This window comes from Indicator indicator, chromosome 7 (genome assembly GCF_027791375.1).
Source record: "Indicator indicator isolate 239-I01 chromosome 7, UM_Iind_1.1, whole genome shotgun sequence".
Taxonomy (NCBI): domain Eukaryota; kingdom Metazoa; phylum Chordata; class Aves; order Piciformes; family Indicatoridae; genus Indicator; species Indicator indicator.
In genome coordinates, this window is record NC_072016.1 from 32,056,416 (window position 1) to 32,083,482 (window position 27,067).

The 27,067-nt window shown below is 40.9% G+C and overlaps 1 protein-coding gene across 1 annotated transcript; it reads left to right on the top strand.

The window, feature by feature from the left end:
• The first annotated feature begins 94 nt into the window (after nucleotides 1-94).
• Nucleotides 95-26,848, top strand: EDRF1 (erythroid differentiation regulatory factor 1). The gene is made up of 25 exons (XM_054382781.1): nucleotides 95-160; nucleotides 1,289-1,497; nucleotides 3,191-3,257; nucleotides 3,889-4,014; nucleotides 4,485-4,609; nucleotides 5,053-5,212; nucleotides 6,612-6,713; nucleotides 7,009-7,130; nucleotides 8,791-8,902; nucleotides 10,007-10,154; nucleotides 10,229-10,337; nucleotides 10,655-10,766; nucleotides 11,328-11,588; nucleotides 13,174-13,245; nucleotides 14,112-14,262; nucleotides 16,606-16,794; nucleotides 18,136-18,336; nucleotides 18,939-19,157; nucleotides 20,099-20,322; nucleotides 20,743-20,901; nucleotides 21,189-21,338; nucleotides 22,023-22,176; nucleotides 22,430-22,545; nucleotides 23,597-23,760; nucleotides 26,077-26,848. Exons 1-25 carry the CDS (start codon nucleotides 95-97, stop codon nucleotides 26,246-26,248), a joined length of 3,690 nt encoding a protein of 1,229 aa, XP_054238756.1. The 3' UTR covers nucleotides 26,249-26,848.
• The last annotated feature ends 219 nt before the right edge of the window (nucleotides 26,849-27,067 follow it).

A 27,067-nucleotide genomic window follows, 5' to 3' on the forward strand; every position in this document is an offset into this window, starting at 1 on the left:
TCGCGAGAGGTGGTGCCTGCCGGTGAGGCGCAGCCGCGGTCCCTGCTTTCTGTTGACAGCGCCTCTGCTTCGCCGGGCGGTCTGCTGCCGCGACATGGAGGAGCTCTGCGCTACGGGGGCCGCTGCCCCTCTGCGGACAGACGCGGAAGACCCCAAGCAGGTAACGATTTGGAGGGGAGAGGAATGGAGGGAGGATGTGACTCTGTTTGCAATGCCCTACAGCCGCGGCGGGACTGGGGGTCCTGCGGCTGAGGAGCAGTCGCTGTCCCGTAGTCTCCTGCACTCCTACGGAGTTGCCTCTGTCCCGCCTTAGCCTGCCCGTTGTGGGGCGGTCGGTGGAGCTGGTCAGGCCAGACTGAGGCTCGGGAGGGCAGCTGCTGCCAGCGGCGGACCCGGGCGCTGCTGGCTTGGCCGCAGCCCCTGTAAACACAGCCCCCAGTGATGTTTTCAGTCTTCTCCGAGGCGTGTATCCAGCCTCCTTCCAGTTTGGCCAGTAAGGCAGTGCTGTTGTCAGGAGCGGAGTACAGCAGGGAACGTGCTAATTATGATTAAGCATTAATTATAATCAGGGTTTCTGTTGTTCTGTTGTTAAGTGCAGTATGGTGCATGATATTTGCATAAAGAGTGTCCTGTGGATCTGTTTTTCCCTTAACATCCATCACTTCAAAGCTCTCCGCACAATTGTGACAGCCGTGTGTTTAGCTGTAGGTAGTAATGAGGCAGAAGCTCGTTTAACTTTAAAGTTACTGTTTATTAGTGGACACTTTTTCAGACTTCTGTACTATTGCCAGAGTTCTGGTTTAGTTTTGGCCTTTGAGTAATTTCATGTTCTCTGGGGACCTGGCCTTAATAGCACTTTATAACTCATAAAGTGGAGCATAGGCACGGTGAAAATGTTGGAGTTTGGACAACTTAAATGAACATGAATTCACAGAATGGTTTGGGTTGGAAGGTATCTTGAAAATCATCTAGTTCCAACTGCCCTGGCATTGGCAGGGACACCTTCCACTAGACCAGGTTTCTCAAGACCTCATCCAGCCTGGCCTTGAACACCTCCAGGGAGGGGACATCCACAACTTCCCTGAGCAACCTGTTGCAGTGTCTCACCATCCTCACTGTGAAGAATTTCTTTGTAATAACTAGTCTAAATCTAACCTTCTCAAGCATGTGCAGGAGAAAATTATAGTTGGATGCAGGACAGGCTTTGGTCCTTCGTAGTTAAAAATAGCTTGTCACAGAGCAGATCTGATAAATGGAAATGAAAGACTAATTTCTCTTTGAAAACTAGGGCTCAGTGCTGTTTCTTGGAGGCAATGAAGTGAAAAGCAGTGCTGTGGTGAAGTACTCCTCTGCCCCTCCACAAGCAGCATTTGCCCGTCTGCAGGAGAAAACAGACTTGAAACTTCCACCTGCCAATTGGTTGCGTGAAAGCGCGAAGCTGGGAGCAGCAGGTACAACCATTCTTGGCAACAACAAAAAAAGTAAACCGTTTTCAAGGTAAATAAGAGCAGGCTGTATGTTTTTTCCCGTAGGTCTTTAAGAATAATTCTAACAGTGATCTTGGAACATATGTAGTTCAGAGTATAACATACAGGCTTTGCCATAGCAACTAGCTATTGCTTTTTATAGCCACTCTTCCTCTACTTTTTCATCCTTACTTCTTGTCTGTATGCTCCAGTCTTGCCTCCTTTGTAGAGGTTTAATGATCACAGAATGGTTTGGTTTGGATGGGGTATTAAAGATCATCTAGTTTCACTCCATCTGTCATGGGCAGGGACACCTTCCGCTAGAATAGGTTGCTCAAAGTCCTGTCCAGCCTGACCTTGCCATGCTGGTAATGCTGTTGATTATGACTTTTTCTCAAGTGGGTGTTGACACCTTGCCTGAGACAGTCAGACTAACTTCATTTTCTGTCCTGGTTGGCTGTTGTCAGTTGGTCAAAAATCAAACTAGATTGATTCAGTTAGCCATTTTGCGTTTGATAAGAGGTGAAAATGAATCAAATGTGATGCCCTTGAAAGCTGCAGAGCCTATTTATAACCCTTCTGGATCCTGAGGAGCTGGACCTGGCTGGCTAACTAATGGCAAAAGAAATTTAAAGTCATGCAAAGAGTGAACACAGAAGGCGGAATAAGGGACAAAACAAAACCAGAGAGCGGTGTTCACTTTCAATGTGGATGTTTGATAAACATCTTGAGTTCAGAATGTTTTGAACAGGAGGCTTAAATCCTGTGCTGAACAGGCAAATTCACACTAAGGCAACAAGGTAGTGACATTTCACAGCTTGTGGACAGTCTGTGTTGAAATCCTCATGATCTGTTTTAGGAGATGTACATTTTTGGAGCAGAGTAACATGTTTCTCAGGGCTTTGGTTTTTTCGTGTTTAGATATCTGTCAGATAGAGGCTGCCAGTTTAATATGTCTCTATTTAAAAGCATTTAAAAGCTAATAGCGGAAGCACAACTTGGAACACTTGCACATCATGTATTTGTTTGGGTTATGCTAGTATCTGGTTTAGTTTTAAAGAATGATCTGGGCACTAAAATATCCTAAGGTAAAGAGCTTGTAATTTATAGAGGCCTTAATAAAAGTGAAGATAGGCCCGACAGGGCTCTGGACAACCTGATGTAGCTGACGATGTCCCTGCTTACTGCAGGGGGAATTGGACTATATGACCTTTAGAGGTCCTTTCCAACCCAAACCATTCTATGATAAAAGGATGTGGCTGTTACATTTGGGCCAGGTTTGGGAGGTACAAATAAGAGGTGAAATGAAAAGAAGCTGCTAAAGTGAAAGTATTTAATGTGCTTAATTCCTGAAAGAGAAACTCTTTGAAAAACTGTTTTTGGTGTTAAATAAATTAAAATCTGTTTCTCTAGTTTCTCCTTAGCTGTCTTAAACACTGTTAAATAGTTCTGATTTTTCTCAATTTCAGCAAAACTTGTACTGCCTTTTAGGATGTCTTGAAATTGGATCTAAGCACTTTCAAAGATAGCTTTGAAAAACTTGTAGAATGTAAAAATGAAATTATTTTAACTAGAGATATCATTACACCTGGTAATGTTTAACTTGACAATTGTTTTGGTTTGTTTTTTCTTAATGAAGTAAGAACTTTCAAAAATTTATTAGTCTTAAAAATCCCACATATGCCACATTGCATGTGCCTTAACTTGTACTATGCTTTAAATAGCTTTGGGATGGCATATGACTTCATTGACTCTGTTGGAAATGATGTAGATGTCGTGTCTGATTCAGAGGTATGTATAACTTTTAACTTACCTCATTCCAGTTCTTATGGTGTATTTTAAGATCCTATCATAGTTTCTGTTACCTTTGTGTCCTTAAAGCCCTCCCTTTTTCTTCTTTCCACTGTTTGTCAGCCTTTGGTGTTTGTTTGGTGGTGTTTTTTTGTGCTGGTAGGATTCAGATGAGGCTGTTCAGGGGAGATGTACTCATTTACTGTTTCACTGCTGATTTTTGGCAGATTTTTATTCAGACTTAGATGTCTTTCCAGATTCCTCTGGATTTCTGACAAAATGTTGGTATTCCCATGGTGAAGATAAAGCTTTTAAAATCCCAACTATCCACTTACCTGCTTTTTGTCACTTCTTATGATACCTGATTGTGATGCTCCAAAGAGAGACCATATTTAACTGTGATTTATACTGACTATGTGGTCTCTTGATCACTATCACTCATGCTTTCTGACCTTAACAAAAGCAACTTCTTGTGGAACAGCCTTAATCACTGGCATTCTGTGATTTTTATTTGCCAGCTTATGCCTCCCAGTGTTCGTAGTGTGTTCTTTGCTTACAGATTCCTAAGAGTTGTCTTACAATGAAGTATAATTGTATTAAAAATAATTTCTATTCTCTTTTCTCCTGCAAGAACATTAAGAAGCTTCTGAAGATCCCTTATAGCAAGAGCCATGTGAGCATGGCAGTACATCGCATCGGGCGGACCCTCTTGTTGGATGAGCTGGATATTCAAGAACTCTTTATGAGATCCTCTCAGGTTAACCATTTGGGTTTTCTTAAGTATGTGGTGTGGTCAGAATTAATTCTTTCAAGGGTGGTATAGCCAGCAAGAAAGCAATATAGGTATTAAAATTCCTGAGAATCATATGTGAGTACAAAAGGTGCTCAATTCCGCACCAACTGTGTCTGATGTCCTAGATTTATGACATTGTAGGATTAAAATTCTATGTCCTACTTTCCTGCAATTACTCAGTATTACTATACTATTATTAATTTTATTATTAATAACTATTTGTTACTGTGTAACCTCTTACCATGTATCTGACTTCCTAATGAAGTCAACTTTTTAGTAAGAAAACGACTGATCTAGAAGATACATGTTCAAGACTGAAGTTATTTTCTAGGAATTTTTTGTTGCTGTGGATGAGTGTTGATAAGTTAATAAGGAACCTAATTTACTTTGCAGGTGTTTCTTGTTATTAATTTCATATTTATGATGTTGCTTAGACAGGGGACTGGACATGGCTGAAAGAGTTTTATCAAAGGCTGATTGATCAGAAGTGGCAACGAAAAAAGAAGAGTAAAGAACATTGGTACCAGAAGGCTATACTTTCTAAATTTTTATATTACAGGTAACTTTGCATGAATCTTGAATTTTCCACTTACTTTTGCCTACTCTTTTGTCTTGAATAAATATTAAAATTCCACAATGATCTGTCTTACATACTGATTTATCCTTACACAGAAGGAATTGAGGGATGAGATCAGGAAATAACATGTAAATGTTTTAACAGAAACTGAAGTAAAATAGAATTAAATTATTAAAAAATAAAATAAACAGCATTACTTAACCTCATGTCTCAATAAAGCTGGTTTTGAGGGAAGAAAAACGTTAAAATACATAAGGTAGGTTGTGACACCTGATGTAATTTTTTAGGAATTTGAGCATCAAACAACTTTGCTAATACTCTAAAAGATTGACAAGTCATTCTTTGAGAACAGTGCATCAAATCTAAGGATTCTAGAATGAATGTTTGCATATTGTTGACTGACCTTAATAATGTTTCTTGGTCAGCATTAATGGTGATGGAGCTGCTCAGCCTGTTCCTTCCACTTCAAAACCGCATCCGGAGGGTCCCGTTTCAGGTGAGAGTGATGAAGCAGGAAGGGCCTCCTGGCCAGCTCCTTTTGAAATGCCTTCTTCATTATCTGAAGAGCCAGGTGCCTCTAACCAGGTTAGTGTGTACAATGTTTGAAATGGTGTCTTAGCTCTTGTAGAGAGTGATACACGTTGAAAGGCTTTCAAAGATGCTGCTGCAGTATTTGCTGAAAGAAATTAGCTTGGGCATTAGAAGGACTTGGCAGGGTGTGTGGTTTAGCTTATACCAGTGTTTCAGAACTCCAAATTTCAGAGATGTTTTTTTTCTGTCCCTGTAATACTCAGTACTTCCTTAGCTATGCATTTTTCAAACACAAAGCATTTGGCAAGGAGTGCTCATCAATGACTTCCCTAAAACCAGGAAAATCTGATTTTTCAGGTGTATGGAAGCCAAAGAGTTTGGGCTTTCTTTCTGAATTTGTCATTAAAATAAATCTGAGGTGGCTTTGAATTTGAGGTGAAGAGGAAAATGAAGATCTGTGGAAATATTTGCAAAGCAGTTAAGCAGCATGTGCAAATACTTGCTGTGATCTTGTACAAGTGGAAGGGGGAGATGTTTATAGCAGTTATGTAACAAACTATGATTAGTATTAGGCCCCAGTCCAGGATTCCAGTCTGTGGCTGAGCATATTTATGAAAACCGTTAATTCCTCTGGGTTTCAAGTAGCAGAATGTGGAAATTGAATTTGAGAGGTTGAAAGATTTGTTGTATGCAGTCTACATTAATATAATAATATCGTACAGTTACACTTGCCAGCTAGTATGCCATGTGCTTTGGTCAGCTAACTTATGAAGGCTCTGACACATAATCCATGAAATTGTAGCTGTGTGTGTTGGGGGTGTGGAGAAATGTTTCAGTGCTTGAAAGAAAGAGGACTTCTCTCTTCCACCTTCTTGAGGAACTATTGCCTAATTCAACAGCCTGCTTATCAGAAGGAACTTGTCATGCGTTTTTACAGTGTCAGTGTCTTTAATTTATAGATAGAATCACAGAAGCATTTTAGTTGGAAAAGACCTTAAGATCATCAAGTCCAGCTATTCTTTAACTCTGCCAAGGCTGGTGCTAAACCATGTCTCTCAGTGCCACATCTCTGCCTCTTTTACATGCCTTCAGGGGTGGGGATTCATTTAATAACAGACAATGAGACATTAGGATGGGGGTTTTACTTCTGGATACTTATCTGATGCTGACCCTGGGTTAATGAAGAATTTGGATAAACCCTTTCTCCCTTTTTTTTTTTTTCCCCCAAGACCTCTGAAAATTCAAGTCCAAAATTTTGGTAGTATCTATAGATAAGAAACATTCTAGTCACTGACCAGAGACTTTTTTCTAATTTAATGCATATTAATCTAAAGATGTTAGAGGTAAAGATTTTTCCCTTTCGTGCTGTTGTTCAGTTTTCTGAATTATTTTTTTAATGGTCTAACTGTATCTCAGCAGCAGAATCATTCCTTTATGCTTGTGCTTTTCACAGGGCAGTGTGCCTCTTGAACCCTCATATCTAGTGGGGCATGTGGCCTCAGCCCCCAAAGAACAAAACCTGACTCCTTTGTTCAGTGACGGGGAAAACAGTCAGGTATGCTATATGTGAAATTTGAGCTCAAACATTGAAACCTTCAATTCAAACAAGCATTTTTAAATTTGGTCTAAATTAGAACAAAGAGGAAAAACTAAGTCTCCTGTAGAAGCAGCTTCTGTGACACCTGTGACCTCAGTCTTTTAAGTTATTGTGAATGCTTAGCGTAGTTCATTATGTGCTGTCTTTTATTTGCTGCTTTTGCTTCTTCCTTCTTTGTAATTCCACAGAATTTCATACAGAACAAGTTGTGTACTAGTGATTTCTAAACTTTCTCTTTTTTCCCTTAATGAAGGGACTTAAAAATGACTTTGTTCGTAATATCTTGTGGACCTTTGAAGACATCCACATGTTAGTAGGATCAAATATGCCTATATTTGGAGGTGGGAGATACCCCGCTGTGAGCTTGCGTCTCAGGTGAGTTTTCATGGAATCACAGAATGGTTTCAGTTGGAAGGGACCTCAGACAAAATCTAATTCCAGCTCCCTTGAAGAGGGCAGGGACACCTCCTAAACCAGGTTGCTCAAGGTGTTGTCCAACCTGGCTTTGAACACTTCCAGGATTGAAGCCTCCACAGCTTCTCTGGGCAACCTCTTCCAGTTCCTCACAGCTCTCATGGGGAAGAACTTCCTTCTAATGTCTTGTCTAAATCAAGCTTCTTCCAGTTTGAAGCCATTATCCCTCATCTTGTCACTCTGTGCCTTTGTAAAAGGTTCCACCCCAGCTCTCCTGTAATCCCTTTCAAATATTGTAAGGCTACTATAAGGTCTTCCCGGAGCCTTCTTTTCTCCAGGCTGCACAACCTCAACTCTCTCAGTCAGCAGAGGTGCTCCAGACCTCTAATCATCTTTGTGGCTTCCTCTGGGCCCACTCTAGCAGTTCCATGTCCTTGTGTTTGGTACTCCAAAGCTGGACACTGCTCCTGGTGGGATCTTAGGAGGGTGAAGTAGAGGGCAACTATCACCTCCCTCATTGCTGAGGATGCAGTCCAGGACACAGTAGGCTTCTGGGCTGGAAGTATATGTTGCCACTGTGTCCAGCTTCTCATCACCCAGCAGCCTTAAGTCCTGCCCACGACTGCTGCATATCCATTCCCTGCCCAGCCTGTATTTGTGCTTGAAAGTGCCCCAAGTTTTGAGTTTGAGTTCTTGACTGACTTGTTCCTTCGCTTTTTATACAGCTCTCTGCATCTTGTTTGGCTGACTCTTTACATGCACTGGAAGATAAATTTCATGCTTTAGACTTGAATGATGATGGCCCTGCAAAGTGCAGAAAGCAAGCAGTCCCAATGGTTGTGCCACTGCCCTTGGGACTTCAGATGCTCTGCTGGTTTTTCTGGCTCTAAACTGGTTACTAAACTTCCATTTGGAAGTACTGTCACTTTTTAACTTTTCCTGACTTCAGGAATGTTGAATGTTAAAACAGTTCTGTACATTTAGTCCTTAATGTCATTCTATTGCTAGTTTTATCAATTAGGGAAGTCCTGTTTCTCCTACTGGGATTTTGAATTTCAATAAATACTAGTTTGGGCTTGAGTACTTAAAACTTGTGACTGTAGTAGTTCTGATTTCTGATTATCTTAGTGTTCTCTAATACTTTATATTGATCACTTGATTGTCAGTCTCTCCATTCCTGATTGTGCATAGGCAAAGAATGAACAAAACCTTGAAACTCCTTGGTGTACTTGTCATCTTTTTAAGGAATTAACAGTACCTTGCTTTGCAAGAAATTTTGGAAGGTCTGCAAGAAGGCTTGTGCTATAATTAAGTGCAGCTAATACTGCTGTTCCTTTAGAACTTACTAACTTCGTAATAGTGTGGCATCTGAAGCTTGTTGAAGTTTCAGTATAAGTGGAGCCAAAATTCAAAACTGCTGAGGGAAGGTGAGTGTGTTCCACTGGGGAGATCTTTGCATTTGTTTGGTTTGATATAACTTGTTTGCCTCTTTTATAACAATTCACAATTAATTGTTACCCCTCCACTCTCAGGTGACTTACACCTAAATCCTGTGAGTAAACATCCCAAATATTTTCTGAAGAGTAAATAATGACTTAACACTAGAAATATTTGCTTCTAGGGATAACAACAAGCCAATAAATGTACTAACAGGAATTGACTATTGGTTGGACAACTTAATATGCAATGTACCAGAGCTGGTGATGTGCTTTCATGTCAATGGAATTGTTCAGGTAAGTCTGGCTCATTGCTTTAAGCCTACTTAATCCTTTCGTCAGTTTCTGAATATTGCTTTAGTTGTGACAGATCTCTTTCTGATCTTACTGTTCTGACACTAAGGTCACAAAAACCCTTTATTGCAAGATGAGAAGGATCAGCACAGCTTGCAAAATATTTTGTTTTTTCCCCTCTTATTGTGAGTGTGAAGGCGAAGGCAAAACAAAAAAATACAGCATCAGAAATACATTCATTTTGTGCATCTTAAAATCTGTAGCTTTCACTGGCCAAGATAAATGCACGTTTGTGGGCGTTTGGGTTTTTTTAAACTTTGGTTGGTTTTTGCACACATACAAGCTGAGTTTCTATTGTACCTGGTATTATATAGTTGCTTACCAGGCTGATTAGGTTTTGTTGAAGTAATCATAAAATCACAGAATGGTTTGGGTTGGAAGGGACCTCTAAAGGTCAACTAGTCCAACCCTCCTGTAGTAAGCAGGGAGATCTGCAACTACAGCAGGTTTCTCAGAGCCCCAAACAACCTGACCTGGAATGCTTCCAGAGAGGGGGCATCTCCCACTGGAGGCTAGGGTTTCTTTGCCATCAGTGTAAAACATTTCTTCCTTCTATGTAGTCTGAGTCTCTCCCTTTGAGTTTAAAAGCATCACCCCTTGTCCTGTCACAACTAGCCTTGATAAGAAGTCTGTCCTCAGTTTTCTTATACATCCCCAAGGTCTCCCTAAAGCCTTCTCTTCTCCAGGCTGAACAACCCCAATTCTCTCAGCCTGGCCTCACAGCAGAGGGGTTGCAGCCCTCACATCATTGTTGTGGCCATCAGTGTTAGATGTTGCCCATGCACAGCTTTTTTGCCTTTTGTTCTTCATTTGCCTTGTTTGTCACAGAAGTGATTCCTCTTCAAAGCTTGTACTGAGTAGTGTAATCACGTTTGCTTGTAAAGTAAATCATAGAAATTATCTCAGTTTTTCATGACAGTGTGTCAGAATAGCAGCCTTTGTTTCTTGCAGCAGTTGAGAGACACGCTAGATTTTTTTTTTTTAGGGTGGGAGGTTGGGTGATGGAAAACCCTCCTAATCTTGAATTCTAATATATATTCCTTGCAGAAATATGAAATGATCAAGACTGAAGATATTCCCAATTTGGAAAACTCTAATTTTTCTACCAAAGTAATAAAAGATATTGCTCAAAATATCTTATCTTTTCTGAAATCAAATTGCACCAAAGAAGGACATACATACTGGTTATTTAAAGGTAAGTAGATTTTGATGCATTTGAAAAGGTTTATGTTACTGGCATGTTGATTAATGACAGGTCTTACCTTACAGCAAGTGGGAGCGATATAGTAAAGCTCTATGACCTGACCACCCTTTGTGAAGAGACAGAAGACAAATACCAAAACCCTTTTACAATGCCTGTGGCAATTCTTCTGTACAAGTAAGTTTTTGCCCTTCTTGGTGCAGCTGTATTAAGAACAGAGACCAAAAAGTGTGATGAAATGGAAATGAATGCAATAAAATCTCTTCTCATACAAGCTTAGTAAGCTTCATTCTTACTGAATCAAAACAGACTCTTTGACATTTCTCCATATAAACTACACTTATCAATTGCTGAGTAAGTCTTGTGTTAGACCTGTCACAAAGTTTGGAAAATACACATTTGCTGTAGTACTGTTTAAAGCTTGCTTTTTTTTTTTTTTTTTCAGCACAAAGAAAATATCCAGGGATTTACTATTTTATTCAACTTTCTTTTAGAGTTGCTTGCAATATGATGCTGAAGAAAAACCAGAACAAGAAACACTATGGCACTATCAGAACATTGCTCCTTAATTGCCTTAAGTTGTTAGACAATGGCAGACATCCTCAAGTAAGAACTATGTGTTTTCTTGTAGCTTTGTAAATAGAATAAAAATACTGTCATGGTAATAAATATCACAATATTTAGTGTAGTACTTCCCTTTGTAATAGAGAGAATTTAAACTTACTTATAAATAAATTGATTTATGTTTAAAGAAGCCCTGGACCATTTGGGGGTTTGGTTTTGTCTTGCTGTTTTAGGAGAATCATAGAATGGTTTGTGTTGGAAGGGAGTTTTAAAGGTCATCTAATCCAACTGCCCTGCAGTGATCAGGGACATCTTCAACTAGAGCAGGTTGCTTAGAGCCCCAAACCTAACCTGGAATGGTTCCAGGGATGGGGCTTCTACCACCTCTCTGGGCAAACCTAGATCAACATTTCACAACCCTCAGTATTTAAAAATGTCTTTCTTCTTTCTAGTCTCAATCTCCCTCTTTTAGTTGAAAATCATCCCCCCTTGTCCTGTCAGAACAGGCCCTGCTAAAATGTTTGTCCCCAGCTTATACTGACATTGCCTCCCAAAATTAAAAATTAACTTGAAAATAATTGCTATTTTTTTTTCTTTAAAAAGATTAGTGCTTCAGCAAACTACATGTTATCAGAACTTTTTCAGTTGGATGAACCTAAAAAAGAAGACAGTACGGACTTCCCCATAAATGGAAATTCTGATGAAAGTTACAGTGAGGAGGAGGAGGAAATGCCAGACAGTGATGAAAATGGTTCTTACAGCAACAGTTCTGATCCACCAGATGACAATAAAGCCGTGGCTATCATCAAATCTGTTGGAGAGTTGTCAGTGCCAGAAAAATACAAGTCTGTTCATCGAATCCGTGTAAGTTGAGGATTTTTGAAGGGCTTTCTTGAAAGATTCAGTTCATATAGCAAGGTTTGTTACTGAAATCCAGCTAGCAGTTAGTTTTGTCTTTAGCTCTAACTGAAGTATGAGGCTGCAGGGGAAGAAACTTCTTATGATCTGCTCATAGAACTTGCAGGTCTCTTGGATTTTACAGTATAACAGGTTTAGTGTAGATCTTTCCTGTAGCATCTTGCACATGTCCTTTAGGGGCATGATTCTGCACAGCTGGCTACAGGAAAATTAGCCCTCTCATGACAACAGAGTAAATATTGCCATGTGGCCTTGTGTAAGAGCTGTAAATGACCACAAGTTTGTGTGGGTGGCTAGGTCATCTTAGTGGGTTGGTTGTTTGTTTTTTTTTTTTTTCTAACTGGAGCAATATTAATTTTTGGTTTGGGTTTTTTGTTTGCTGTTGTTTTGTTTTGGTATTTCTTTGGTTTAGGTTGTTGTGTTGGGGTTTTTTTGTTTGTTTTGCTTCTTTTTGTTTTGGATTTTTTGTTTGTGTGTGTGTGCTTGTTATTGGGAGCACCAAATACTGCATGTCCACAGAATTAGTCTTTGATTTTTTTTCCTCTTTGATTTGCCTTTCCAGGGTAACTGATCAGAATACAGCAGTTTGATTTCCTTGAACTTTTGTTTAGAGTTCTTTATTTATTAAATAGATGAAGCTTTACTCTGCACATGGGTGTATCTTGTGTCCATGGCACAGCTGTGTGCTTAACCTCAGTATTTCTGAAACTTCATTACCATACATGGACTTCATAAGTGAATTGGAAGTAGTGTAACCCTGCTACTTCATCACCATTTCAGTGCATTATTACAGAAAGAAAAGAGGAGTGTAAGAAGCTGGGAAGATAATTGAAGAAACTGTTCATAGCTTTTTACTTTCCTGATATTTTGCTTGTCTTCCCTACACAGGGGTGTGATTACAAAATGACTTGTTCAAAAGCTAAACCTTTCTCTAATATCTGAGTAGCAGAGAAGAAGATTTCCTGAAAAAGTAAAATAAAATGGGAATGCTAATTGCTATCTTAATTTCTAGCACTTCAAGGTCCATCAGCTGAAAATACTACAACTTTATATCATTGCTGAAGCACTTAATTTCCCCTTTTTTCTTCCCCTTCTATTACAGAAGACAAAAAATAACTCCCCCTTAAAAAAAGCCCAAGGCATTGAGTTGTTTGAAGGTCGTGAAAGTTCAACTGTGTTATATAGGCTGAGGAAATTATTTCTGTATAGTATTGAATGTACTTATCTTCCCAGGCCTGCACTGCAGACTGTCTCTCAGTGCTTTTGTGATTACCATTCTGGAACAGAGTCGTCTTTCACCCCTCTGCATTTCTTTGGGATTACAAAGAGGCTGAGTGTAGATGACCAGATGTACAGATTACTGAATAAAACAAAGGAATGAAATGCCGTGATACTCTAGTGTAGAGTTCAGATGTGCCATTAACAGGTTTTCTTGATGCTATCTCTCATTTGCATCTTCAATGATGTTGACATTTCATACTTTGACTATTTATTCTCTTCCTATTCCTTCCCTGGGGCCCCCTCCATGAAGCCTAGCTGTGCATTTCCTGTTTGCCATGGCACTGAGGAGCGCTGCCGGCTGGTGCTCAACTATGTCTTAGAGGTAAATAAGTTGGGCTCACAACAACCTCATGCAAAGGTAAAGGCTTGGGCAGAGTGGCTAGAAAGCTGCCTGGCAAGAAAAGACTTGGGGGGTGCTGGTCAGCTGCTAGCTGAACATGAGCCAGCAGCGTGGGCAGCAGCATCCTGGCCTGTATCAGGATAGGGCAGGGACTGTCCTCCTGTACTCAGCTCTGGTGAGGCCACACCTCAAATACTGGGTTCAGTTTTGGGCCCCTCACTCACAGAAGGACATTAAGATGCTGGAGTATGTCTGAAGAAGATCAATGAAGATGCTGAAAGATCTAGATGACAGGTGTTAGGAGGAACAGCTGAGGAAACTAGGGTGGTTTAGCCTGGAGGAAAGGATGCTGAGGGGGAGACCTTTTGGCTATCTACAGCTCCCTGAAAGAAGGTTGAAGTGAAGTGGAGGTCTATCCCATCTACTTAAAAACAAGTGACAGGACAAGGGCAAATGTCTTGAAGTTGCACCAGGGGAAGTTTAGGTTGGACATTAGGAAAAATGTCTTCCCTGAAAGAGACATCAAGCCCTGGAACAGGCTGCACAGGGCAGTGGTGGAGTCCCCATCCCATGAAGGGATTTAAAAGCTATATAGATGTGGTGCTGAGGGACATGGTTTAGTGGTAGACTTGGCAGTTTTGGATTAATGGTCAGACTTGATGATCTTAAAGGTCTCTTCCAACCAAAAGGATTCTATGATATTTAGTGGCAACAGCTGAGCTGCTATTAGTTTCACACAGTGCAGCCATCAACTTTCTAATGAGTTTCACCTCATACCTAATTCTTGATGTATTCTGTATTTGCTAAGTACTGGTTTCAAGGTGAATTTAATTGATTTCTTCTTGCAGGGCTTAAAGTCTGTTGACAGCAGTATTAAAAAAGAAAGTGACCTTCCTGCAGCTGACCCTAGCACCCCAATCCCGTTGAAATATGAAGATGAATCCACCAGTGGTGGTCCCGAGTGTCCAGAGAAACAGATGGCGTTATTTTTAGACAAAAGTGAGTTATATTGTTGTGCAAATAAGACCTTTCCAGTGCCAACACAAGCTGCTGCCACTTTGATTGTTGGTCTAGTGTGCTTGTAAGTCGCTAATTACACTGTTGCATAAGCAAAAGTTATAGATAAAAAACTCAAGAAAACAGTCTGTTCCTTTTTAAATAGGAAGAGAATAGCCCATTTGAAGTATTTTGCATGTGAAATCATCTTTTTTTTTTTGGTGAATATATAATTCTTACTGGACCCTATTTAGATGTGGCTTGCAGATGAATTCTGTAAGGGTTTATTGTTTTGGGGGTTGGTTTGTATAGCATTATCTTAATTTTTTTTTTTCACTTGCAAGTTTTGTGGGAGAACTTTAACTTCTGGCATATTTTTCTCTACATTATGCTTCCTGATGAATTGCATGTAAAACATTAACTAGGATTTTGTTTTCTTTCTAGTACCTCTACAGTTGTGGAAAGAAGCAGCAAATTAAAGCTGTTTTGCTTGCTTAAATACTCAAACCTCAGGAGTTTCAGACTGTAGTCTGTTTTATTTTTCTTTGGAGTGCACTTAAAAGGTGTAAGAAAGGCTCTTCTTTTGAAAGCAGTAGAGTTCTCTGCAGGGCAAGAAGCTCCATGAGCATAACCGAGAAAGAAATTTGTCTTGCATGTTTTTGCAACTCTTACCCTTTCATTTTATTTCCATTCCTCTTTGAAAATCTCTAAATAAGAATCAAGTTCAGTTTATTCATTTAAGCGTTCTCATGTTTCTCTTCCAATTTTATGATTGTCTCTTGAAGGTCAAGGACCTTGGAGACATGTGCATGTTTTCTTATTTTTTTTTACCAGATACATAACCATAGAATTTAACACCTCCATCAGAAAGTTACGTGGTGTTAAGCTTGCATAAATTCTATACAGTTCTGTTAATATCCTCTATGAGATTAATTTTTACCAAGACCTGCTAAGAGTTTTTTTACTTAGGTCAGCTCAGAAAGATCAGAGCACTTATTTCAGTGTTCCTGCAGCCTGGCTCTTGTCTTCTGCCTTCATAATTTGGAACTGATGACAAGTTGCAGCTGCTTGCCAGCTGCCAAGGAGAGTGTCTGCATGTTAACTTTTTCTGTTTAGAAACAAACATTTCCTAGGCGATGTGGGAGATAAATATTGCACAAATCAGGAGAAAAAGTATTTCGGTTGACATCTGGAGCTGTACTGCAGTTCTGTCCTGAAGCAGCACTGGTGATGCTTGTGTAGGTCAAAAGGATTGATTTCAGCCTTGAGAGAAGTAGTTCAAACATAAAGGAGAAACTTGTACTTCTTCACTATGTGGGTTGGTTTGTTTTCTGTGATGCAAATTCTGTAGTTTCTCTATGTGTGTATGTCTATGTGCATACAGAAAGGGTAAGTGCTAATAATTCTTGAAGAGAACTACTTCTGAATAACAAATACAGTAGATGTGCTTTCTGTATCTTTAACTGCATGAGGTGTTACTGTATTAGATCTGGTTTTGTCCTACTGTAAACACATAGTTCTAGAACTTACTAAAGATGGGGTTTGCAAGTCAGGCCTTGTAGGTCTGCCTGCAAGCCAGAGAATTATTTCTGTCTGCAAATGGTGTCAGGACAAAATTCTGTCCTTTACTGTATCTAAAGTCACTGTCCTGTTCTTCCTGGGTTTGGAGCAGTGGTTTTAAGTTGGAGCAGGGTAGATTTAGGTTAGACATAAGGAGGAAGTTCTTTACAATGAGTGGTGGGATACTGGAGCAGGTTGCCCGGAGATGTGGTTGAGGCCCCATCACTGGAGACATTGAAGTTCAAACTTGAGGCCCTGAGCAACCTGATTTAGTTGGAGGTGTGCCTGCTCATTGCAGAGGAGTTGGACAAGATAGTCTCTGAGGGTACCTTTCAACCTGATGCATTCTGTGGTTCCTTAACCACTGCAGCATTGAAGAAGAAACTTTCATAAACCTATACAGAGAATATCTAGATATGAGTGTGAAGGAGATTGGGTTATCCTGTTCCTTCTGTGCTGGAAGCCAAACCCACAAATGGAGGATTTCTCCCTTTGAGACTCTTCCTACAGAAACAGAGCATGTATCCCAAGGATTTGTTGGCAAACATGACAAGTTATGGCTTATGACTTTCTTGTTCTTTTCTATTTTTACCTAACAGAGTAGTCTTGGCCACTGCACCTGTGTTTGTAAAGCTGTTTAAAATATGATAGGTGGCTGCATTGTCACTGTGCTCACTGAATTCAAACATTCCACGATCAGGTGGAATACGTGGGAAAGTTTGAAGTCTTGAGTCCGTCTTGCAGATGAAAAATGGATTTACTGATGAGGTTCTGTTCCTGTTACAGTGGGCTCCTTTCAGAAGGGTAAGCATTCCAGTCAGTCAGGAATGATTCCTGGATCATGGCAATACAAAATGAAACTCCAGCTGATTCTGAAATCCTCAAGGGCTTATTATGTCCTGTCTGATGCTGCTATGGTTCTACAGAAGTATGGGAGAGCATTACGATACATCAAGCTGGCTTTGCAGTGTCATGGTAAGTTGCTGGAATATGTTTGCCATCTGTGCCATTGCCTCTCTGGACCTGTCCCAGTATGTCTCTTGTGCATGATTTATTCTGATGGCATGCAGTGACAAGACTGACAACTGTGTTTAGTTAAACTAAGCATCTAGCTCATTATTCAGGAGGGAAGTCTGTACTAAGAATAATTCCTGTCTCATTGCTAGAAAGGTGCTGCCGTTTTGACACTCAGGGAAACTTAGAGTGCAGATGTAGAGCTTCAGAGCACTTCAGGTTGGCAGGGTTGATCCTTGTGCCAAGACCAAGATAGTATTCTGCAGTCAAAGTGCTATCACAGCAAGCAAATTTTTTTTTTCCTGGAAATGCTGGTGGTTCCCATTTCATTTAAATGTCCCTGACTCTCAGAAGTACCGAACTTGTTCTTCAGCTGAATTAGGTACTCCTCCAAAATGAACTTGCTGGGGATGGAAGGGACCTCTGAAGATCATCCAGTACACCCACCTTGTTAAAGCAGAGTCACCCACAGCAGGTCACCCAGGATCACAATGTCCAGGCAGGTTTGGAATCCCTGTGGAGAAGGAGACTCCGCAACCTCTCTGGACAGCCTGCTCCTGGGCTTTGGCACCCTCACAGCAAAGAGGCCATTTATATGGAACCTCCTGTGTTCCAGTTTGTGCACATTGCCCCTTGTCCTGTCACTGGGCACTACTGAAAAGTCTGGCCCCATCCTCCTTCCCCCTGTCTTTTAGATATTGATCAGCATTTAAATGCATTTTGAAGTATTACCAAGGAAAAGGAAGTAAAATCAGACTGTTGAATATTCTCATTGCAGTTGTAATAATTAATAGTAAATGTCATTAGCCTAGGACTGTAGTGCTGCTGTTTCCCTTCTGTATTTGTAGGGCTTGGGGCAGAAGGAGGGTTATAAAGCCAGAAAACTTGATCCTAACACAGTATCAATATGCTTATCAATAACTCAAAGTATTCTTTAGCTTTCAGTGGTTTAAAGGCTTGAGAATTGAGTTTAAACTACACCTTTTGGAAATGTATCTCATTGGAGTTACTCTGTAGACAGTCAGTTTTCCTTTAGTCAAATTTGAGATTAGCATTTAACAATTACCAGATTAACTAAGTTGCCCAAGCCAAGCAGTCACTATTGAAGCTGTCAGCTGTATAGAGCAACTATGACTTCAAAATAGGATGGTGATTGTTAGGAGAACATGTGTTGTCTGCATACAGAGAGTACATGTGACAGGTAACATAAAAACCAATTCTATTGTCAGACTATGTCAAACCTTTTGTTGTTTAATTCTTTTTTTTCCCCTCTCTCTCACCGACGGGTTTTATCTCTAATAGATACCTACTGCTGTCTCTCTGCCAGCATGCTCCCTGAGGTGTTGATGTTTCTCTGTCAGTGCTTAACACTTTGCGGAGATATTCAGTTAATGCTTGCTCAGAATGCAAACAACAGAGCGGCGTATCTGGAAGAATACAATTACCAGACGAAGGAAGATCAGGAAATACTGCACAGTCTGCACAGAGAATCCAGGTGTCAAGGTATGATACTGATACAAGATAGCAGCTCTGGTTCAGTTACATAACAGACATGAGTAATTTCTTTGTGCTTCCTCAAAACCATGCATGAGAAACACTTCTGGAGAAGGGTTTATTACACTTCAGTTCTGTTTTTTTCAGAGAAAGTTTATTGTGCCTGTCATGTGTAAGGAGGTTGTCAAGATAGTGTATGGCATGCCTGGCTTCAGGCAGTAAAGGAACTGAAGGCAGCAATTGTTTAATGGGTAAATTTTACTGATCTGTAGAAATTGTGGGATCATGCTGACATGGGTTTTATATTTGGTATTTTGGGGCATTGTCCTCTGGACTATCACAGTTTGAAGTTTGTTTGGAAATGCTGTTTGACATAAATTCGTAGAATGGTTTGGGTTAGAAGGGACCTTGAAGATCATCTAGTTCCAATCCCCTGGCGTTAGCAGGGGCACCTTTCACTAAACCAGACTTCTCAAGGCCTCATCCATGTAGACATGGCACTTTGGGACATGGTATAATGGGCGTGGTTGGACTCAATGATATTGGAGGTCTTTTTCTAATCAAAAAGATTCTATAATGATTCTATGCTGAATTTGCATTTTGTTTTCTAGTGTTTGCCTGGGCAACAGACTTGTCTACAGACCTGGAGTGCCAGCTTTCTGTCAGCTGTAAATGTTACGAAGCAGCTTATGAAATTCTGCTTTTCAGTAATTTAAAAAAACAAAATCCAGAACAACATGTACAGGTACTGAAGAGGATGGGCAACATCAGGAATGAGATTGGAGTGTTCTACATGAACCAGGCTGCCGCTGTGCAGACTGAGAGAGTGGGTAAGCATTCTTTCATCCACCTCTCACTTTTTTTAAGTAAATCCTTGGATGCTGGTTTATTTTTGGTGGCTTTTTGTTTTGAGGAAATGGAGGTTGCCTAAGCTTCCTTGTAATGTAAGGTGTTTGGAGTTTTGTTTTTGAAGCAAACCCAGAAATGTCATGTCTACAGGTAAGATTTATATAAAGGGGAAGAAATCAAATGCTGGGTGTAAGCAGCTCCAGGCTCCCAAATAGCAGCTGTTTTCTGTAAGCTTTGTCCAACTGATGTTGGAAAGATTTTTGGGGCTGGAATTTTTAATACTACTTCCTCATCTCCATGGTTTTGCAAAATTGTTATTTAGCTGAAGTTAAAGCTCAAATACTGAATTTCATTTGTCTGTGAAAATCACATTTTATTTGTTTCATACTGTGAGTTTTTCCAAGTTACTGCAATGCCTGGGGTATTACTGTGAAAATTAAGATCTGGTTTGTCCTGTTAGCTTCCCTTGGGTTTTGTGTGTCATATTGCCATAACTCTTCTGAAAGTATAGTATGTCTAATAGTGCACTTTGTGTTAAGATTCATGTTTGATGTCTCTTAGAGTTGTTACGGGTTGGAAAAGACCTTTAAGATCATTGCGTCCTACCATTCTAACTCTGCAAAGTCTGGTGCTAAACACTATGTTCCTCAGCACCACATCTCTGCATCTTTGGAAAACCTCCAGGGATGGGGATTCAAATACCTTGATGGGGATTCAACCACCTTCTTGGGGAGCCTATTCCAGTGTTTGAGAACCCTTTGAATGAAGTTTCTTCTAATATCCCACCTAAACATTCTGTGGCCCAACTTGAGGCCATTTTTCTTTCTTCTTCTCACCATTATGTAAGAACATAATGGAAATGCTCATTCAGTGATCTTTCCGGAGTTTGAATGATATGATAAACCTTCTGTCTTTGCCCTAGTGAGTAAAAACGTATCGATGGCTGAGCAGCAGCTGTGGAAGAAAAGCTTCTCTTGCTTTGAAGAAGGAATCCAGAACTTTGAGTTGATTGAGGATGCAACCAATGCTGCCCTTCTGCTGTGCAACACAGGCAGACTGATGCGCATTTGTGCTCAGGCACACTGTGCAGCTGAAGGTGACTTCAAAAGAGAGTTTTCCCCAGAAGAGGCACTTTATTATAATAAGGTAACATCATGCTGTTTTGAGAATTTAGGCCCTAATATGCCTTCTGTGGTGGAACATTTGTAAATATCTTTGTAAAGATCTGTAAGTCTTGCTGTAATAACTTGGGATGCCTCTCCTGCTTTCATGTTATTCTAACAGTCACTGGATAGGCTTCAGTATTGCTGCTGAGGTTTGTTTCTTTTGCTCTGATAAATTGAGTGCTGTGGTGTTCAGATTCTGACTGTGATAGCACACATGAAGGAGACAGAAATGCATGGTCAGGATTACAGTTAAGACTAAAATGAGTGTAAGGAAAACACTGAAGAAGGCTCAGACAGGTTATTTTGGAATGATTCCTTGAGAATGAGCAATGGGAAATTAAATTCTGGTTGCTATAAACTTAGCAGTAACTGTGTACATGTGTTGTTTTATAACTCATAGGCTATTGACTATTATCTGAAGGCACTAAGATCCCTAGGGAAGAGAGATGTGCATCCAGCTGTTTGGGATTCTGTGAACTGGGAGCTCTCTACTACATATTTCACTATGGCAACTCTACAGCAGGATTATGCTCCTCTGTCCCGAAAGGCTCAGGAACAGGTAAAGAGTAATATTTGTGACAACGCCTGGTAAAATGAGTTATTCTCTTCCTGAAAATCTAAACAGTGATCACAGTAGATACTGGAAGAAATCTTCATTGTAAACCTCCATTAGGTTGAACTCATGTGAAGTAGTTCTTGCAAACCATAAAATGTTCTGTCACCTGGATTTTTTAAGGTTTTGCTTAATGAAAAAATAGCACCATAAGCAGAGATTTAATCCATACACTTGCATCTAGTGGTGTGCTGGTTTTTAGGTGATCATGCTGTATCATTTTTGTCTTGTAGATAGAGAAGGAAGTTAGTGAAGCCATGATGAAGTCCTTGAAATACTGTGATGTTGATACAGTGTCTGCACGGCAGCCTCTCTGCCAGTATCGAGCTGCAACCATTCACCACAGGCTTGCTTCAATGTACCACAGTTGCCTGAGAAACCAGGTAATAGTACCAATGGTTTTGTTTTTCTCTATGGCTTCTATTCTTGACATGTGAAGTCATTGACCCTCATCCTGTTACTACCTGCCTTTGTAAAAAGTCTCTCTCCAGCTATCCACAAGCATTTGCAAATTATTGTGAAGCACAGTATTACTTTTAAGAGCAGTCTGCTCTTCATGGAGGGTATTTTATGTATTTATGGAGAGCTTTATCATTCTATTCTGAGTAAGTCCCTGCTTTAATAACAGAAGCCATTGGTGATCAGTATTTCATTTGGTTTGGTTTCACTTCTCAGCCAGTCTTCTGATCCTTAAGCAGGCATCTTTCTGCTAGATCATTAGCTTTTGGGTGGTTTTTTTGTTTGGTTGGTTGTTTTTTGTTTTTAATTCCCTAGTGTAGTCTTCCATGTTGCTTTCTGATTAACCTTTTTTTTCCCCAGATTACTGTTCTTCAATAGTTGAGCTAACTTTACTTGATGTGAGTTTGTTAGCAAGAGCTATGAAATAAGGCACTTCAGAGGGGTCAGGCTGGTGGTGTATTCTAGGAATATGTAGTTGAGCCATTTTGAAATGAACTGGAGGGCAATTGTTGGCATCTCGTGTGTCATCATAAGGAGTTTTGCCCTAAGGGTTACCTCATGAGCATGCAGAGTGTCTGGGATTTACTATGTGCCTACTTTGAATGCAGGTTGGTGATGAACACTTGAGGAAACAACACCGAATCCTTGCTGATCTTCATTACAGCAAAGCGGTGCGACTCTTCCAGCTTCTGAAGGATGCACCCTGTGAGTTTCTTCGTGTGCAGCTGGAGAGAGTGGCATTTGCAGAGTTCCAGATGGCAAGTAAGTCCAGCTCTGTACTGAAACAGCTTTCCAAACTACATTTGCACACTTAATTTCATTTTAGATAACCTTGTATACAAGAGCATGAGCAACCTGCTTTGCAGAGCAGGATCTTCCTCAAGAGAAGAGACATTTTATTCTTGCTAGTTTTCAGCTGACTAGGACCATACATGCTTTTTTTTCTTGAAATCTTTCAGGAAGACAAAGTACAATCTGTAATATTTGTGTCCTTAAGTTTTACTTTTGTTTTCAGGTCAGAACAGCAATGCTGGGAAATTAAAGACTCTGTTTGGGGCCCTAGATATAATGGCAAAAACCAAGGGTGCGATCCAGCTCATCAGAAAGGAACTGATGGCAGAAAGTGAACAGGTAAGCCAGTCCAGTGGTGATTATCTGCTCTCTTCTGTCTCTGGCATTCACGTAACTGGTCATTGAGGATACTGCTTGGTTATCTCAGAGCTAGTTGCATAAGTAGCGTGTTTGAGGGTTTGAACCTGCTGCAGTTCTCGTCTAGCAAGTGGAAGTGGATTAAAAAAAACTAGCTCTACAACTTGAAGGACATGGAACTGTTATAGTAGGTCCAGAGTTGTCCACGAAGATGATCAGGGGGCTGGAACCCCTCTGCTATGAAGAAAGGGTGAGAGATTTGGGGTTGTTCAGCCTGGAGAAGAAAAGGCTCTGGGGAGATCTTACCCTACTAGTGTTTTGAAGGGTGGCTGCAGGAGAGCTGGAGAGGGGATGTTTTACAAAGGCATGGAGTGACAGGAAGAGGAGGGGTGATGGCTTCAAACTGGAAAAAGCCAGGTTTAGGTTAAACGTTATAAAGAAGTTCTTTGCCACAAGGATGGTGAGACACTGGATCAGCCTGGCAGTGTTTCGAAGGCAGGATGGATGGGACCTTGAACAACCTGGTCTAGTGGGAGGTGTCCCTGCCTGTGGCAGGGGCTTGGAACAAGGTGATCTTTAAAGGATATTTCCAAACCGTTCTACAGTCCATAGGCATTTGGTGTAGTTTGTGTGCAGTGTGAGTATGAGCAAATTATTGAAACATCATAAACAGGGTGTTACAGCAGTTGATGTTGGTACCACTCTAGTAAAGGGTCAGTTGACCTGTAAGAGTGGTGTCTGACTTAATTGTCAAGAGAAACCTTCATCAGGAGAAACTGCTTTCCTGTGAGGGTGCTGGAGCCCTGGAGCAGGCTGCCTAGAGAGGTTGTGGAAGCTCCTGGAGAGATTCCAAACCCACCTGGACATTGTCATCCTGGGCAACCTACTGTAGGTGACCCTGTTTTAGCTTGGAGTTGGACTAGATGACCTCCAGAGGTCCCTTCCAACCCCCACCATACTGGGATTTTGTGACTGAAATGCATTTTAGTGGTGGAGTCAAGTGATACGGATTTTGTTTTTAATCTCCTTGTAGATAAGCAAGGGTGAAAGCAGTGCTGAGAACATGTCACCTCATGATTCCTCTCCTGGCCTGAACAAAGAAGAAGTATTGAAGCTGCTCAGTATTTTTGAATCAAGAATGTCATTCCTTCTTCTCCAATCAATTAAATTGTTAACTTCAAGCAAAAAAAAAATTGGGTAAGATGAACCTTCGTATGTGTGAGGAGTCTCATTTATGAATCTACAAGCTATGTGCCCTTGAACATGAAAGGAATTGTGATACTTCTTTTTGTCACAGAGGTGACTCCTCTCTGTGGAGGAAGAGCTGCGATACACCTCAGTTATCTAAATTTTTATGTAACTGAGAAATTCACAAGAAACCTCTTCACTGTCTCTAGGCAGCTATTTTTCACTCATCTTTCCTGATAACAGTCCAGGAGTGAGTGAGGACTAAGTCAGGCTGGAATGGCTGGATTCAAGTAGGAAGATAAGTTTGTAACCATCTGAACCATATAGAGTGGTTGTGAATCTTTGATGCTTTATTGTTGTGATGGTTTGAAACTGTCTTTTTAATTTTTCCTTGCAAAGTTCAGAACAGAGAAAGAATGTAAATAAGTCACTATTGGGTGTAAGAAAGCAAAATAACGATTGTTCTAAACACTTCCATTGGATAGATAGAAATGTTTAAGAACTATTACCCAAAACAAAGTAGGCATTCGGCACATTCTGCGTTCGGCAGTGGGGGCAGTTGCTGGGCTGTCTGGCTGCTGTTTTCTTCTTCTCTTCTGGCTGAAGATAACACTACTGACCTTGGCAGCTAAGTTAACAACTTTCTGCTTAACTAACTCTGCTTCTCTGTCCAGGGGGGTCTGGGGGGGAAGCTCCTGGGAGAGGGAGGCCCCTTTGGGAGGGTCCCCTTGGGGGGGAAGCAAAGGGAGCTTGGTTGTGCTTTTCTGTTGATTGTATATATTTGTAAGTGTTGTGAATTTTGTATATTTGTACATATTCATTGCATTTCATCTGCTTGTAAATACAGCCTTCATTTGCTTCCAGACTGGGCTAGCCTGGTTATTGTCGGTGGGGGGGGGGGGAATTTCAGCTCACACTGACACAATTGTGCATTTTGATATGTGGCTTATCTTATAGAGGATATAAATCCTGTGCTCTTCATGGCTTTAATTTCACACCCAAACCAATCTGTGATTCTATACAAAGTTCAGTTATGAAAATGTAGCATCAGTTCTAGAGAATTCTTTTGTTGCTGGAAGTTTGAAAGATAGGACTGCTGCTGCAAGGATTGTTTTGATAAAAGTAAATTATGAAATGAATTAATTTTGCACAGTAACTGCTCTGTCGATAGTAGGAGACTGGTAAACAGGAGACGAGAAGGCAGCCTGTGTACTCCCTTAGCAGTTGTTCAGGTGCAGTGCTGGTGCTCTTACTTTAAAGAGCTTCCACAAGGTGGCAATCTGAATATGTGAGAGGCAGAGGATTAAGGTATGGTTTAGTATGTAGCTATCCCAAACAGTAAATTGGTTTAGTTCTGTTGTCTCATAATAAGTGATGTAAACAGAAACCTTCCTGGGTTTACTTTGGGGTTTTGGGTTCCCCCCCGCATTTACTTTCTCATCAAAGTCTCTGAAGATTTTGTGCTGAAGTTTCCCCATAGGTGAAGTTACTACAGTTTGAATACTGTGACATGGGACTGATGCTGTAATGTGTTGAACATTTTTAAGCAGTAGTGGACTAAGCCTGCTTTTCACTTTAACCTTTCTGGTACCTGGTGGATGTTTCCTCAGTTGTGTAAGATATCTACCTTTTGCTTTAGTAATGGGCTGAAAAGGGAAGAAATTGGAGCTCACTTGCCAGGTCAGGGTCTCAGATACACTTTGGCAGAAAAACAGATGGGGCAAACTTAATGTTTCGCAGAATTGCAGAATGCTAGGGATCAGAAGGGACCTTCAAAGATCAGGGCCAGCCTCCCTGCCAGAGCAGGATCACCTAGAGTAGATCACACAGGACTGCATCCAGTTGAGTTTTGAATGTCCTTGGAGGACACTCTGGGCAGCCCATTCCAGTGTGTGTTCACCCTTACAGTGAAAAAAGTTTTTATGTCCATGTGGGACCTCCTGTGCTCCAGTTGGCACCTGTTGCCACTTGTCCTATCCTAGGACATCACTGAGAAGAGCCTGGTTCTGTCTTTCTGACACTTGCCCTTCATGTATGTATAAGCATTAGTGAGGTCACTCCTCAGTCTCCTCTTTCCAAGCTAACAAGACCCAGCCCCCTCAGCCTTTCGTCATAAGGGAGATGTTCCATGCTTTTCAGCATCTTTGTGGCTCTGTGCTAGATTCTTTCAAGCAGTTCCCTGTCCTTGAACTGAGGGGCCCAGAACTGGAGACCAGTACTCCAGATGTGACCTTACCAGGGCAGAGTAGAGGGGCAGGAGAACCTTGCTTGAGAGGAGGGATATATTGTTGTAAGGTTAAGTTTTATGATTTGTTTTCCTTTTAGGGGCGTTACTGAAGAAGAAGTTGTGCTTAAAACAAACAAGCAAGTCTACTCTCTGCTGTTGCGTGCGACTGCTAACAAGGGTATGACTCTGCTGGAACGGACAGAGGTGATCTTGAGCTTGCTGGAGCAGCTGACTCCAAATGCTGAGGCCAGTAACGGAGGGGTTCAGTGACTGAGAAGCTGCAGAACAGCTGAAGAAGTGCCTTGTGCTCATGGGATCAGTGGGCTTCTTCCTCATCTGGAATGTGTGTTTGTTGAAGGTGATTAACATCACTCATGTTGTTGCCTTCTGGGGAAAGAGCAGGAATTGTGTTTTATCCTATGAGAACTCCACAGGGGGTTGGTTACCAGTATTTCTTTGGTGCCAGCTTGGGGTTCTGGATGTGAATGTAACACTTATTTATTGGAGAAATTAATGCTTTTTCTCCTACAGGAAATGGGGTTTGCAGTGATAGAGATGTTTTGCATAAAAATGCTATCTCCCCATTGCTGTGGTTTGATATTTTCTGAAATACATGTTGTAAGCAGGGCCCTGTTGGACCACTTGAACAGGTAACAGGAAGTGGCTGCTGGGTAGGTTGAGCACAGACACCCTGCTCTTAGCACAGTCACCACCCTGCACACAACTCTGTGCCTTCTGAGCTCTGCTGTGAGGCTCTTGCTGAGACTGGCCATCCCTGGGGCTTCAGTTACCTGAGAGTGAATGGGTTTAGCTGTGTTTGAATTGATGGAAACTAGTATTATCTTTTTCAGACTTGAAACTGTGAATAAATGAGAGTGTATTTTTAAATAAAAGTTCTATTTATTACATAAAGGCTCACAAATCACTCTGCTTCTTTCAGTGGTTAGGGCTGTCAGGATCCTCAGCAGATCGACAGGGTTCAAACTATTTTGGAAGCAGTGGGGGCTAGAAAAATATCTGCAAAATCATAGAATTGTTTTCATTGGAAGAGGCCTTTAAGATCAAGTCCAGACATTATCTAACTCTATT